This window comes from Rhinichthys klamathensis, unplaced genomic scaffold (genome assembly GCF_029890125.1).
Source record: "Rhinichthys klamathensis goyatoka isolate OS25496 unplaced genomic scaffold, OSU_Roscu_1.1 h1tg000379l_1, whole genome shotgun sequence".
Classification (NCBI taxonomy): domain Eukaryota; kingdom Metazoa; phylum Chordata; class Actinopteri; order Cypriniformes; family Leuciscidae; genus Rhinichthys; species Rhinichthys klamathensis.
The window spans coordinates 197,501-212,500 of record NW_026606886.1 but is presented as its reverse complement, the minus strand read 5'-3'; the positions used below and the strand labels follow the sequence as shown (position 1 = coordinate 212,500).

Sequence of the window (15,000 nt, the reverse complement as noted above, 5' to 3'; positions counted from 1 at the left end):
TGTATGAGAGCGTGTGTGTAAAGGACTCACAGGTTGTGCAGCTTTAGCAGTCGTTGAGCTCTTCAACAGAGGAGGAAGAACAGCAGACACTGAAATCACCGGCTGATCAGACACACAGAATAAACCGGATCTGTAACTCGGACTTTAACACACCAACACATGACACTAATTACACTAATAACACTAATAACACTAACAGTGATCGCTGGCTCAGGATACTGTGCAATATCCAGCCAATTGTATTTGTAAACAGAGTTTGACTCTTACTTTTTTTCAAAGAACTTTAGGGGATGTGTGTGTGTGTGTGTTCATGTTTATATTACATTGTGGGGACCAAATGTACCCACAAGTATAGTAAAACCTGAGATCACCTACATTGTGGGGTCCAGCCAGCGGTCCCCATGAGGAAAACAGTGTATAAATCATACTAAGTAATGTTTTTTGAAAATGTAAAAATGCAGAAAGTTGTGTGTGATGGGTAGGGTTAGGGATAGGGGCAGTGTGTGTGTGTGATGGGTAGGTGCAGGGATAGGGGCAGTGTGTGTGTGTGTGTGTGTGTGTGTGTACCTTCTGTCCGCTGGAGTCGGTGTGTGCTTGACTGTGTCTGATCTTCTTCAGCAGGATGAGTGTGTGTGTGTGTGTGTGTGTGTGTGTGTGTGTGTACCTTCTGTCCGCTGGAGTCGGTGTGTGCTTGACTGTGTCTGATCTTCTTCAGCAGGATGAGTGTGTGTGTGTGTGTGTGTGTGTGTGTGTGTACCTTCTGTCCGCTGGAGTCGGTGTGTGTTTGACTGTGTCTGATCTTCTTCTCCAGGATGAGTGTGTGTGTGTGTGTGTGTGTGGGTGTGTGTGTACCTTCTGTCCGCTGGAGTCGGTGTGTGTTTGACTGTGTCTGATCTTCTTCAGCAGGATGAGTGTGTGTGTGTGTGTGTGTGTGTGTGTGTGTGTGTACCTTCTGTCCGCTGGAGTCGGTGTGTGTTTGACTGTGTCTGATCTTCTTCTCCAGGATGAGTGTGTGTGTGTGTGTGTGTGTGTGTGTGTGTGTGTGTACCTTCTGTCCGCTGGAGTCGGTGTGTGTTTGACTGTGTCTGATCTTCTTCAGCAGGATGAGTGTGTGTGTGTGTGTGTGTGTGTGTGTGTGTGTGTACCTTCTGTCCGCTGGAGTCGGTGTGTGCTTGACTGTGTCTGATCTTCTTCAGCAGGATGAGTGTGTGTGTGTGTGTGTGCGTGTGTGTGTGTGTGTACCTTCTGTCCGCTGGAGTCGGTGTGTGTTTGACTGTGTCTGATCTTCTTCAGCAGGATGAGTGTGTGTGTGTGTGTGTGTGTGTGTGTGTGTGTGTGTGTGTGTGTGTGTGTGTACCTTCTGTCCGCTGGAGTCGGTGTGTGTTTGACTGTGTCTGATCTTCTTCAGCAGGATGAGTGTGTGTGTGTGTGTGTGTGTGTGTGTGTACCTTCTGTCCGCTGGAGTCGGTGTGTGTTTGACTGTGTCTGATCTTCTTCAGCAGGATGAGTGTGTGTGTGTGTGTGTGTGTGTACCTTCTGTCCGCTGGAGTCGGTGTGTGTTTGACTGTGTCTGATCTTCTTCAGCAGGATGAGTGTGTGTGTGTGTGTGTGTGTGTGTGTGTGTGTGTGGGTGTGTGTGTACCTTCTGTCCGCTGGAGTCGGTGTGTGTTTGACTGTGTCTGATCTTCTTCAGCAGGATGAGTGTGTGTGTGTGTGTGTGTGTGTGTGTGTGTGTACCTTCTGTCCGCTGGAGTCGGTGTGTGTTTGACTGTGTCTGATCTTCTTCAGCAGGATGAGTGTGTGTGTGTGTGTGTGTGTACCTTCTGTCCGCTGGAGTCGGTGTGTGTTTGACTGTGTCTGATCTTCTTCAGCAGGATGAGTGTGTGTGTGTGTGTGTGTGTGTGTGTACCTTCTGTCCGCTGGAGTCGGTGTGTGTTTGACTGTGTCTGATCTTCTTCAGCAGGATGAGTGTGTGTGTGTGTGTGTGTGTGTGTGTGTGTGTGTGTACCTTCTGTCCGCTGGAGTCGGTGTGTGTTTGACTGTGTCTGATCTTCTTCAGCAGGATGAGTGTGTGTGTGTGTGTGTGTGTGTGTGTGTGTGTGTGTGTGTGTGTACCTTCTGTCCGCTGGAGTCGGTGTGTGTTTGACTGTGTCTGATCTTCTTCAGCAGGATGAGTGTGTGTGTGTGTGTGTGTGTGTGTGTACCTTCTGTCCGCTGGAGTCGGTGTGTGTTTGACTGTGTCTGATCTTCTTCAGCAGGATGAGTGTGTGTGTGTGTGTGTGTGTGTGTGTGTGTGTGTGTGTGTGTGTACCTTCTGTCCGCTGGAGTCGGTGTGTGTTTGACTGTGTCTGATCTTCTTCAGCAGGATGAGTGTGTGTGTGTGTGTGTGTGTCTGTGTGTGTGTGTGTGTGTACCTTCTGTCCGCTGGAGTCGGTGTGTGTTTGACTGTGTCTGATCTTCTTCAGCAGGATGAGTGTGTGTGTGTGTGTGTGTGTGTGTGTGTGTGTGTGTGTGTGTACCTTCTGTCCGCTGGAGTCGGTGTGTGTTTGACTGTGTCTGATCTTCTTCAGCAGGATGAGTGTGTGTGTGTGTGTGTGTGTGTGTGTACCTTCTGTCCGCTGGAGTCGGTGTGTGTTTGACTGTGTCTGATCTTCTTCAGCAGGATGAGTGTGTGTGTGTGTGTGTGTGTGTGTGTGTGTGTGTGTGTGTGTGTGTACCTTCTGTCCGCTGGAGTCGGTGTGTGTTTGACTGTGTCTGATCTTCTTCAGCAGGATGAGTGTGTGTGTGTGTGTGTGTGTGTGTGTACCTTCTGTCCGCTGGAGTCGGTGTGTGTTTGACTGTGTCTGATCTTCTTCAGCAGGATGAGTGTGTGTGTGTGTGTGTGTGTGTGTGTGTGTGTGTGTGTGTGTGTACCTTCTGTCCGCTGGAGTCGGTGTGTGTTTGACTGTGTCTGATCTTCTTCAGCAGGATGAGTGTGTGTGTGTGTGTGTGTGTGTGTGTGTGTGTGTGTACCTTCTGTCCGCTGGAGTCGGTGTGTGTTTGACTGTGTCTGATCTTCTTCAGCAGGATGAGTGTGTGTGTGTGTGTGTGTGTGTGTGTGTGTGTGTGTGTGTACCTTCTGTCCGCTGGAGTCGGTGTGTGTTTGACTGTGTCTGATCTTCTTCAGCAGGATGAGTGTGTGTGTGTGTGTGTGTGTGTGTGTGTGTGTGTGTGTGTGTGTGTGTGTGTGTGTGTGTACCTTCTGTCCGCTGGAGTCGGTGTGTGTTTGACTGTGTCTGATCTTCTTCAGCAGGATGAGTTTGGCCTCTTCTAAGCGAAGCTCCTCCTTAAGCTGATTAATGACACACTCGCGCTCCTCTGCAGAACTCCTCTTCTCACACACACGGACACACACACACACACACAGACAAGCACATACACACACACAGACATGCACACACACAGACACGCACACACACAGACAGACACGCACACACACACACATGAAAACATACAATTAAAAGTTGAATCTGCAGTGTTCCCCATTAGGGATGTGCACGAATATTCGATCTGTAATTATTATTATAAAAATAAAACACTCTTCTAGTTTCACTGAAGCTTTGCTGGCGCTAATGCAGTGACCCAGCACTGACTCGACCCAGCACTGACTCGACCCAGCACTGACTCGACCCAGCACTGACTCGCAGTCATAATCACATGCACTGGGTGGCGCTGGGGAGCGCGCTTAGCAAGTGGACGGCCTCTTATCACAGAAAGTTTGGAATTACTTAGATGAAAATGATATTACAAAATGGAAGTACTTTTAATCAGATTAATGAATGCCCATCATGCATTATGTTCGGGAAATCGCGCGATGGAGAGGAAAACATTCCAGTGTAAGTTATGATCAATGACGAGTGACCGCCAGGCGTTTACCATCAGCTGATCCGGGACCAGTTCTCTGCAGCGGCTCCCAGCGGCCCGCGGACTGGGATCCTCGTCGGACACCACGATGACATCATCAGGAGAGGGGGACCGCGCACTCCTCATCGCACTGACAGCACACACACACACAAAACTATTCAGACACCAGATATAATTTGATGTTTCCACTGGTGTGTGCAGGACACTATAGTGCATTATTGTAAGTGAGGAGAGCAAAATAAAGTAAACTGTGAGATATTACACCCAAATATTCTTAATACAGAGACATTAATACACATCTGGGACCAATAATGATTCCTCCACTTTGAGCTGATCATGTTTTCTTCAGTGTGTTTTCTGTAACTGCTAATGCTCTTTTTACACACACTGAACAACATGAAGCATTGCTTGGTCACTGGTTGAGCTAAACTGGTATTCTCTAATTGTGTAGTTAAATTTAACAGCTGACAGATATTCAACATAACTCATGTGTGAGAGTCTAACAGAAGGACGGACAAAACCAGTCAAATATCCACTGAGTTCTGCTCATGTTTATCACCATTGTCTAAACTATAGCGAATACACTGAAACTGTGAGAAATGTTGAAGGAGTCTGAGTGAATGTTGTGTGACTGTGTGTCAGATGAACACTGGTGTGTGTTATTGTGCCTGTAAAGCACACTTAAACAGTTATAAACGTGTGTGTGTGTGTGTGTGTGTGTGTGTCACTCGCTCGGGTCCAGCAGTGTGTGCTCTCTCTCTGCTGGAGTTCGTCATCAGAGCCGCACGATACTGGAGAGAAACGCCATAACCCATTACAGTGTTTCCGCTACATTCATTCTGCCATGGCGGGCCGCCACACCTAAAATCATCCCGCCACGGCTGCAGCTTCTCGGTCCGATATTGTATGTGGGCCATTCCACCGAATGGGTGACATTTGCTTGTTGTAACTCTTCAAAATTAAACTTTATTTTTTATCTTTTTCAACATTGAATCTAATACTACACATATTTAACTATTCAAAATGTGTATTGGTCAATCTCAGGCAACTTTATTTATTTTTTACAAGGTTTAAGCAGAAGATGGGCGCATGTTTTCTCAATCCTGTTACCGAAAATCATGTCCCATTGAACTGTTCTTCATGCGCACTGTAACTGAAATTTAAAACTGTTAAAAGAAAAGGCTCAATAAACTGTTGCATAGATATAATACATTAAGCATAGATCGATATAATCTCTTCACTTTGTGCTTTGAACTTTTCAATGCGAAGCGCTGCACGCTGTGACTTCGCGTTGCTTCAAGTGCATCACTCTGCGCACGGGATGCACATAATCGCTTTGCCGCTCTTATTGGCGCCTTTCATGTTATACTGCTTAGGGGAGGTTTAAACACCTGGGATAAGGGGGCGTGGCCAATGGGAATATCACTCATGGGCCACGCCCCCTCCCCTGGCGAAATGGGCCTGCCACCACGGCTGGAAAAAATCCTAGAGGAAACACTGCATTACATATGCGATATTAGATATGCGATAATGCTTAAGTGTGTAAAATACATTTAAATTATCTTTAAAATATGTTTAAAATTATATAACCTACATACGTTCACATTCTTTTTGTGACAAGAAAACATCCGAGTGTGTGTGTGTGTGTGTGTGTGTGTGTCCCGCCAGTGTTTAACTAGATTTTAATGAATTATTAGCTTTTCATCACTCACTCTAACACACACACACACACAAAGTGAAAGTGAAAGCAGACGAAACTGAGTGCTAGGAATGCTGGGACTTCAGTCTCCTCATAAACGTACAGTATCTGACGAGCAGCGACTCGTGATCATCACTCGATGAACGGCTGTTTCTACAACAACAATCGCAAGGATGTCGGGAACTTTGGGTCGACACACACAACTTGCAGAAATGATCCTAATATTATTCTTATATTGTAGTGAATACACACACACGGTCATCATGTGTGCTTAACGGAGAGCATGATGTTATGGTCACATGGACGTTACTTTGATCTCAGACTGACGACTGAAAGTTGAACTGGTTGTGTTTCCCACGAGCGACTCCAGCTGTGTGTGTGTGTGTGTGAGAGAGATCAGACTCTTCCTCTGCATTAATCACACAACTAAACACACGTCACATGACCCACCGATGTTCCCTGATGTCATGTGACACCCCTCCCCCCTCCCATTCTGGAAACCATGACAACCAGCCGGCTGGAACCGGTTAGTGACACATGGCTTTCATTTTGTGAAGTGGAGGAGCGTTCAGATGCTGAGAAGATGGAGAAACTTTGGGGGGGGGGGGTGCAGGACACACACACACATATATATATATATATATATATACACACTTACACTCACACACACACATATATATATATATATATATATACACACTTACACTCACACACACACACTTCACTCACTCAAACACACACACTTGACTTCCTGTTCCACACTGCTCGCATTACAGCAGATTCAGCACCATCATAGGGCTGGGCGATATGGCTGAAAACTGTATCACGATATCAGTGTTTCATATCGGTCGATATCGATAATTATTGATTTTTTTATGACCCATTTAAAATAAGGACCAGGAGAAAAAATATATTACATTTATACATTTTTATTTTAAACTTAACCTTCCTCTGATTACAATCCCAATAAGTTTTATTAATAAAGGCATAGAACCAGTTTATTTATAGTGCACTGATAATAGTTTTATATAATTGGTTTATTAATTAAACTAATAAAAAGATAGATATGAGATATGTTTGGTAATTGTACCTGAATGAATTTAAAATTAATTTGCTATATTTCAGATCAATATATTTGTTTTCCTTAATTTTAATTAACCCTAACTTTATTCTCATCAGAATTATAAATAATTGATTTCCGTATAAAATAATACTACCAACACATTTCATTTTCTTTTTTAATCAATGTGTAACTTAAAAATAAACAGATTAGTGCTCTGTTTTGAGGGCAAGAAATGAAAACCAATGCGATATGACGAATGTCCAAAAGATGGAACACACAGACTGTTTTACAAAGGGGTTGGATAAATGTTTTGCTTTTAAAACGGTGTGTGACAGTTGTAGGTTACAGTTTGACAAGAAATACAGTGTGACAAAAGCACAATGTTGTGTTTTATTGCGAGTATAGGCCTACACAAATATAAGTAAACACTTTGCAGACTGAATGATGTCCTGTATTAACAAAATGACGGGAGTATGTTTTTATGTCTCCACTGTTCGATCGCGCCCGCGTGTCTCTCTCTCTCTCTCGTGCGCGCGATCGCACACACACACACACACACACACACACGTCACACACACACACTCCAGCATTGCAATCTTGACATCGCAGCCTGTTTATGATGCTGTGTTCACATCAAACGCGAATAGAGCGAATTATCCAATAATGTTTCGCAATTCTAGCCTGCATGGCATGCAGATGAAGGGCACTCATTTTCTGCTTATCAATCGCCGGTTACTGAAGAGGAACCCGGCAGCACGAGACAACGATTCTGCAACATGAGTCTGGATATGGCGCAACCAAACTGACACGTTACATGATTGCCTGTTAGCGTGCCACTCCCTACTTTGCTAGGTTACCAGAGAGCGAGTGCCTTTGATAATGCAACCAAACTTGCTTCGCAACCTGTGGTTTCTTCCGACGAAGAAAAAAATATCGAACGTTTTATCGAACACATTTTTTATTGATATCGATCACGTGTCTATCGCGATACATATCGTTATCGTTTTATCGCCCAGCCCTACACCATCATCAAGCGTGACACAGAGGAATCATGTAGAATAACAACTGCATATTCATATCAGCGATCGATCAGCTGTGAGACATTTCCCAGAATTCCCTGCTCCTCTAAACCCTGACCTCGAGTGGCAAGCTTCCCTTCAAACCGTTGCTCAGAGACACAGAAATTAATACTCTTACTCAAGGACACATTAAACTGATCAAAAGTGACAGTAAAGACATTTATAATGTTACAAAAGAACTTTAAACTTTTGACACAAGATGCGAGAGGAAAATCAGTGAGATGCGGCGCAACTAACAGAGTCCCTTCAGAAACTGCCTGAGCTCACATCAGACTACCCATCATGCACTCACTCACACACACACACACGAAACTGGCCTGATCGTATAATATATGAGATTGCGTGTGTGTGGTAAAAGGACACAAGCTCTCGAAGCTCCGCCCCCTGTGCCGGGAGCAGCAGCTCATTTGCATTTAAAGGGACACACACACACGGTGCGTTTTTACTCGCCCTCAAAAAGTGACAATTTTAACATGCTATATAAAAATATCTGTGGGGTATTTTGAGGTAAAACTTCACACACACACTCTGGGGACATCAGAGACTTATTTTACATCTTGTGAAAAGGGTATTACAAACCCCCCCCCCCACCCACCACCCACCCACCCAATCAGAGTGCCTACTGTATGTAGTAAATGGAAAATCTCTACAGCAAAAGGCCAACCGCTACTTGCATTCGGTTTGTTTCTACCATTTATTAGTAATGATTTACACAGTTTGTTTACTACTTACTATATACCTGAGCATTCAGTATTGTGCAACATAGCATACAGAAGGTGATGGACATTTATAGCCCTGCTCGCACTGGCCCGACAATGGAAACACTGCAAGTTTTGGTCTCTGTGTTCCTGACCCGAGGCTATCGGCCCCGCCCGCCCATTTATAGCCCTGCTCGCACTGGCCCGACAGTGGAAACACTGCATGTTTTGGTCTCTGTGTTCCTGACTCGAGGCTATCGGCCCCGCCCGCCCGTTTATAGCCCTGCTCGCACTGGCCCGACAGTGGAAACACTGCATGTTTTGGTCTCTGTGTTCCTGACCCGAGGCTATCGGCCCCGCCCGCCCATTTATAGCCCTGCTCGCACTGGCCCGACAGTGGAAACACTGCAAGTTTTGGTCTCTGTGTTCCTGACCCGAGGCTATCGGCCCCGCCCGCCCATTTATAGCCCTGCTCGCACTGGCCCGACAGTGGAAACACTGCATGTTTTGGTCTCTGTGTTCCTGACTCGAGGCTATCGGCCCCGCCCGCCCATTTATAGCCCTGCTCGCACTGGCCCGACAGTGGAAACACTGCATGTTTTGGTCTCTGTGTTCCTGACTCGAGGCTATTGGCCCCGCCCGCCCGTTTAAAGCCCTGCTCGCACTGGCCCGACAGTGGAAACACTGCAAGTTTTGGTCTCTGTGTTCCTGACCCGAGGCTATCGGCCCCGCCCGCCCGTTTAAAGCCCTGCTCGCACTGGCCCGACAGTGGAAACACTGCAGGTTTTGGTCTCTGTGTTCCTGACCCGAGGCTATCGGCCCCGCCCGCCCGTTTATAGCCCTGCTCGCACTGGCCCGACAGTGGAAACACTGCAAGTTTTGGTCTCGGTGTTCCTGACCCGAGGCTATCGGCCCCGCCCGCCCGTTTAAAGCCCTGCTCGCACTGGCCCGACAGTGGAAACACTGCATGTTTTGGTCTCGGTGTTCCTGACCCGAGGCTATCGGCCCCGCCCGCGCGTTTATAGCCCTGCTCGCACTGGCCCGACAGTGGAAACACTGCAGGTTTTGGTCTCGGTGTTCCTGACCCGAGGCTATCGGCCCCGCCCGCCCGTTTATAGCCCTGCTCGCTCTGGCCCGAGAGTGGAAACACTGCAGGTTTTGGTCTCGGTGTTCCTGACCCGAGGCTATCGGCCCCGCCCGCCCGTTTATAGCCCTGCTCGCTCTGGCCCGAGAGTGGAAACACTGCAGGTTTTGGTCTCGGTGTTCCTGACCCGAGGCTATCGGCCCCGCCCGCCCGTTTATAGCCCTGCTCGCTCTGGCCCGAGAGTGGAAACACTGCAGGTTTTGGTCTCGGTGTTCCTGACCCGAGGCTATCGGCCCCGCCCGCCCGTTTAAAGCCCTGCTCGCACTGGCCCGACAGTGGAAACACTGCAGGTTTTGGTCTCTGTGTTCCTGACCCGAGGCTATCGGCCCCGCCCACCCGTTTAAAGCCCTGCTCGCTCTGGCCCGACAGTGGAAACACTGCAGGTTTTGGTCTCGGTGTTCCTGACCCGAGGCTATCGGCCCCGCCCGCCCGTTTATAGCCCTGCTCGCACTGGCCCGACAGTGGAAACACTGCAGGTTTTGGTCTCGGTGTTCCTGACCCGAGGCTATCGGCCCCGCCCGTCCGTTTAAAGCCCTGCTCGCTCTGGCCCGACAGTGGAAACACTGCAGGTTTTGGTCTCGGTGTTCCTGACCCGAGGCTATCGGCCCCGCCCGCCCGTTTATAGCCCTGCTCGCACTGGCCCGACAGTGGAAACACTGCAGGTTTTGGTCTCTGTGTTCCTGACCCGAGGCTATCGGCCCCGCCCACCCGTTTAAAGCCCTGCTCGCTCTGGCCCGACAGTGGAAACACTGCAGGTTTTGGTCTCGGTGTTCCTGACCCGAGGCTATCGGCCCCGCCCGCCCGTTTAAAGCCCTGCTCGCACTGGCCCGACAGTGGAAACACTGCAAGTTTTGGTCTCTGTGTTCCTGACCCGAGGCTATCGGCCCCGCCCGCCCGTTTAAAGCCCTGCTCGCACTGGCCCGACAGTGGAAACACTGCAGGTTTTGGTCTCTGTGTTCCTGACCCGAGGCTATCGGCCCCGCCCGTCCGTTTAAAGCCCTGCTCGCTCTGGCCCGACAGTGGAAACACTGCAAGTTTTGGTCTCTGTGTTCCTGACCCGAGGCTATCGGCCCCGCCCGCCCGTTTAAAGCCCTGCTCGCTCTGGCCCGACAGTGGAAACACTGCATGTTTTGGTCTCTGTGTTCCTGACCCGAGGCTATCGGCCCCGCCCGCCCGTTTAAAGCCCTGCTCGCACTGGCCCGACAGTGGAAACACTGCATGTTTTGGTCTCTGTGTTCCTGACCCGAGGCTATCGGCCCCGCCCGTCCGTTTAAAGCCCTGCTCGCACTGGCCCGACAGTGGAAACACTGCAAGTTTTGGTCTCGGTGTTCCTGACCCGAGGCTATCGGCCCCGCCCGCCCGTTTATAGCCCTGCTCGCACTGGCCCGACAGTGGAAACACTGCAAGTTTTGGTCTCTGTGTTCCTGACCCGAGGCTATCGGCCCCGCCCGCCCGTTTAAAGCCCTGCTCGCTCTGGCCCGACAGTGGAAACACTGCATGTTTTGGTCTCTGTGTTCCTGACCCGAGGCTATTGGCCCCGCCCGCCCGTTTAAAGCCCTGCTCGCACTGGCCCGACAGTGGAAACACTGCATGTTTTGGTCTCTGTGTTCCTGACCCGAGGCTATCGGCCCCGCCCGTCCGTTTAAAGCCCTGCTCGCACTGGCCCGACAGTGGAAACACTGCAAGTTTTGGTCTCGGTGTTCCTGACCCGAGGCTATCGGCCCCGCCCGCCCGTTTATAGCCCTGCTCGCACTGGCCCGACAGTGGAAACACTGCAGGTTTTGGTCTCTGTGTTCCTGACCCGAGGCTATCGGCCCCGCCCGCCCGTTTAAAGCCCTGCTCGCACTGGCCCGACAGTGGAAACACTGCAGGTTTTGGTCTCTGTGTTCCTGACCCGAGGCTATCGGCCCCGCCCGCCCGTTTAAAGCCCTGCTCGCACTGGCCCGACAGTGGAAACACTGCAGGTTTTGGTCTCTGTGTTCCTGACCCGAGGCTATCGGCCCCGCCCGCCCGTTTAAAGCCCTGCTCGCACTGGCCCGACAGTGGAAACACTGCAAGTTTTGGTCTCTGTGTTCCTGACCCGAGGCTATCGGCCCCGCCCGCCCGTTTAAAGCCCTGCTCGCACTGGCCCGACAGTGGAAACACTGCAGGTTTTGGTCTCTGTGTTCCTGACCCGAGGCTATCGGCCCCGCCCGCCCGTTTAAAGCCCTGCTCGCACTGGCCCGACAGTGGAAACACTGCAGGTTTTGGTCTCGGTGTTCCTGACCCGAGGCTATCGGCCCCGCCCGTCCGTTTAAAGCCCTGCTCGCACTGGCCCGACAGTGGAAACACTGCAAGTTTTGGTCTCTGTGTTCCTGACCCGAGGCTATCGGCCCCGCCCGCCCGTTTAAAGCCCTGCTCGCTCTGGCCCGACAGTGGAAACACTGCTAATGAAACCCCAGGTGTAAAGGGTCCTCACGTGTTCCCACGGCCCACGGCCTCGTCTCCCGCCTGGAGCTCCAGTTTGACGGAGGCCTTCATCAGGTCGTCTTCTTCATCACGCTTCAGTCGCTTGCTGTCCGCAGGGGGAGAGTCCTTCTCTAGCGCACGCTTCTGACTGCGCGTCTGTCGCACCACCTCCTCAGACATGAGCTCAGCTGCACACACACACACACACATCATCATCACCACCATTATACATCATCACTCGCGATATCAACATCATCCTCAAGTCAAGTCACCTTTATTTATATAGTGCTTTTTAAAACACAGATTGTTTCACAGCAGCTTTACAGAGAAAACAGGAAAATAATGCAACAAAGTTTGTTTCTAGAAGACAATAGCGTCACAGTCCAGCTTAAGTAAATTCAGTGATGCTTCATTTCTGCTGTAATAAAGTTATTAATTTAGTTTTTTTTCATTTATATATATATCCGCTCTGGAGAAAACTGTGATGTCATCGTCCAGCTCAGTTCAGTTTTCCTATAATGGTGTCAATGCAGGAGATCAATAATATTGCTGAATATTAAGTTAAATGTGCCCAACTAAGCAAGACAAAAGCCAAAGGTGAAAAAAGGCGTGACATCTGTTAAATCTCTGAATCATGGGGAATTCATGACCTCAACAGGAAACGCATCATCATCCTCATGACAGCAGATGAATCATGAACCTTCACCTGTCTGATCTAGGATCAGATTCTGTCATTCAACGTCTAAATTGTACTTGTTTTTGAAGGGACAATTTAAAGAGAATTGTTCTAGTCCGACCGGACACGTATCCTGATTAAAACGGCAATAACACACAAAAAAATAAAAACTTGGGAATCACTAAAACGATGATTCAGATTTTATTACATTTATTGTAAGTTGCAATCAATATCTGAGAAATCTAAACAAATGAGCGCAGCTCACACAAGCTCAGGTAACAACATACTGCCGACAAAAATTCAATGTGGAGTTTTTATATTTTTAACATATGATGCAGTGAAGCAACCTCACGCGCCGGTGCTGGTTTCCTGAACACCATGATTGAAAATGTGACATTGATTTCATACAACAGTTCAATAAACAGTTACAATTAATTCACTTACATTTTATACGCAATATTGACTGTTTTGTTTCAGCAGCGAAAATAGTTCCAATCAAAGATCACAGCAGAACCATAAAGCATCTCACAGCAACACTCATCCGTGTTTCATTACTGAACGATTCAGCGTTTTGAACGAATCGGTTGAGTCACAGATTCAATGACTCATTCCTGAACGACTCATTCCTGAACGAATCAGCCGTTTGAACGAATGACTCGCTCATTAAAGCGGTCCCCTGCCGCCACCTACTGGTGGTTTAGTTTCATGTTTAAAGGTATCTTCTTTCCAACGTTTCTTATTTGAATATTAAAAAATATTTAAAACAATATCATAACATTATTTAATGCAGTTGTAATTTTTCGGTGTAAATGATTTAATTTGATCAGCCCTACCTATAACAGCCCTATAGTGTCTATCAGGGGCGTCACTAGGATTTTCCTTTTAGGGGGGCTAAGCCCCCAATATGATTTTTTTTTTTTAAAATAAAAAAATGTAACACTTTAGTTTAGGATCTAAAGATCACTATTAACCATTTTCATTACGATGCAAAGGCACGGTTTTATAATAACTGTGGTCCCTAATGTGAGGTATGGCAAATAAGGGGGTTCGGGGTCTCCCCGAGAAAATTTTGATTTCTCTGATCTACATATGTGCATTTTAAGATGTTCTGAAGGCCAAAAAACTTGGATAGTGGGCAGCTGATTATTTTTCTCTCCTCATCAGCATCACACTCTTTTTCTCTTTGTTTTTCTCTTGCCCTGTCTCTTCCCCTCCTAAAGCTGAGCTTTGACTGATATAGGCTTTTCATTTTTGTCTGTCAGTGAAGAAAGTAAACATAGGGTCAACTGATAGGTTGATTTTGCCTATGAATCATTTTCTCAGACGCGTTTATTTACTGAAAGCTACTAAAGGTAATTAAGTTTATTAAATGCATGCACAATATGTAGGCTACACATTTATTATTGATCTTATGCCTAATACAGGGCCGTAGACAGGGCTTTATAATCACAGAGGTCCTAAATTTGAGGTTGGTAGGGGGTTAATTTTTTATTTCTCTGATATGTGCATTTCAAGACGTTTGAAGACCAAAAAAGGATAAGAAATAGCTTTAAAACCATGTCAGTGGGCAGATTATTTGTCAATACCTGCTCTCTTCTCATCTCCATCACTCTTTCTTTTTTTCTCAGTCTCTTCGTCCCTTTCTCTTCCCCTCCTAAAGCTGAGCTTTTTTTAATTTACTAAAGGCTACAATTTGTATTATATCCTCAATATGTACACATTCATTATTAATCTTGTGCCTAACATGATGAAAATGGCTTTGTTAATGTTTCTTGTAAACTAATTATTACATTACATGAGTCACGTTACAGCCTATTTTCAGTTCAAAATGGCGAAATTAGACAAAACTATATTAGTTTGCCTGATTATGTTTTGTCATTCGTTTTACATTTATGACCTAAAAAAAGTAAAATATGAAATGTTAAGTTTAGCTACTTACATCTTATCTCGCACTTGACGTACGCGTCGAGTCACTGTTAAAATTCGCGCTCAGCAGCGTCTGTGAACATAAAGCCCGCCTACTTTGATTTGATTGGTCATCTCAAATATTCTGACATTGACGAGCAGTGACAGAGCAATGAGGCTCAGATGAACACACACACACACACACACACACACACACCCTCCCTGTCCTCTGTTTCTGACATCCTCTCTGTCGGCGCCGCTGCGGATTGAAGATGAAGAACGCGCTGAATCTGATTATAACGAGACTGGAGCGAACACGTATTTGTGTAGCCTACATTAATCTCACATTTTTAGGGGGGCTAGGCAGAAGTTTAGGGCTGAAGCC

General features: G+C 47.4%; 1 protein-coding gene and 1 long non-coding RNA gene across 2 annotated transcripts in view; both read right to left on the bottom strand.

Moving 5' to 3' along the window:
* LOC130069775 (transcriptional repressor p66-alpha-like) overlaps positions 1-627 on the bottom strand; it is a gene marked incomplete at its 5' end in the record, with an annotated part of 21,385 nt that extends 20,758 nt beyond the window's left edge. The window contains 2 exons of the mRNA XM_056233879.1: positions 31-102; positions 568-627. Of these exons, the coding sequence (XP_056089854.1) occupies positions 31-102; positions 568-627 (132 nt within the window). The remainder of the gene's footprint in view (positions 1-30; positions 103-567) is intronic.
* Positions 628-3,216: 2,589 nt separating this feature from the next.
* Positions 3,217-15,000, bottom strand: part of LOC130069780 (uncharacterized) — a 22,451-nt gene continuing 10,667 nt past the window's right edge. The window contains exons 2-4 of the long non-coding RNA XR_008803799.1: positions 12,045-12,222; positions 3,916-4,033; positions 3,217-3,370 (exon numbers count right to left, since the gene is read on the bottom strand). This is a non-coding gene — a long non-coding RNA (uncharacterized LOC130069780). The remainder of the gene's footprint in view (positions 3,371-3,915; positions 4,034-12,044; positions 12,223-15,000) is intronic.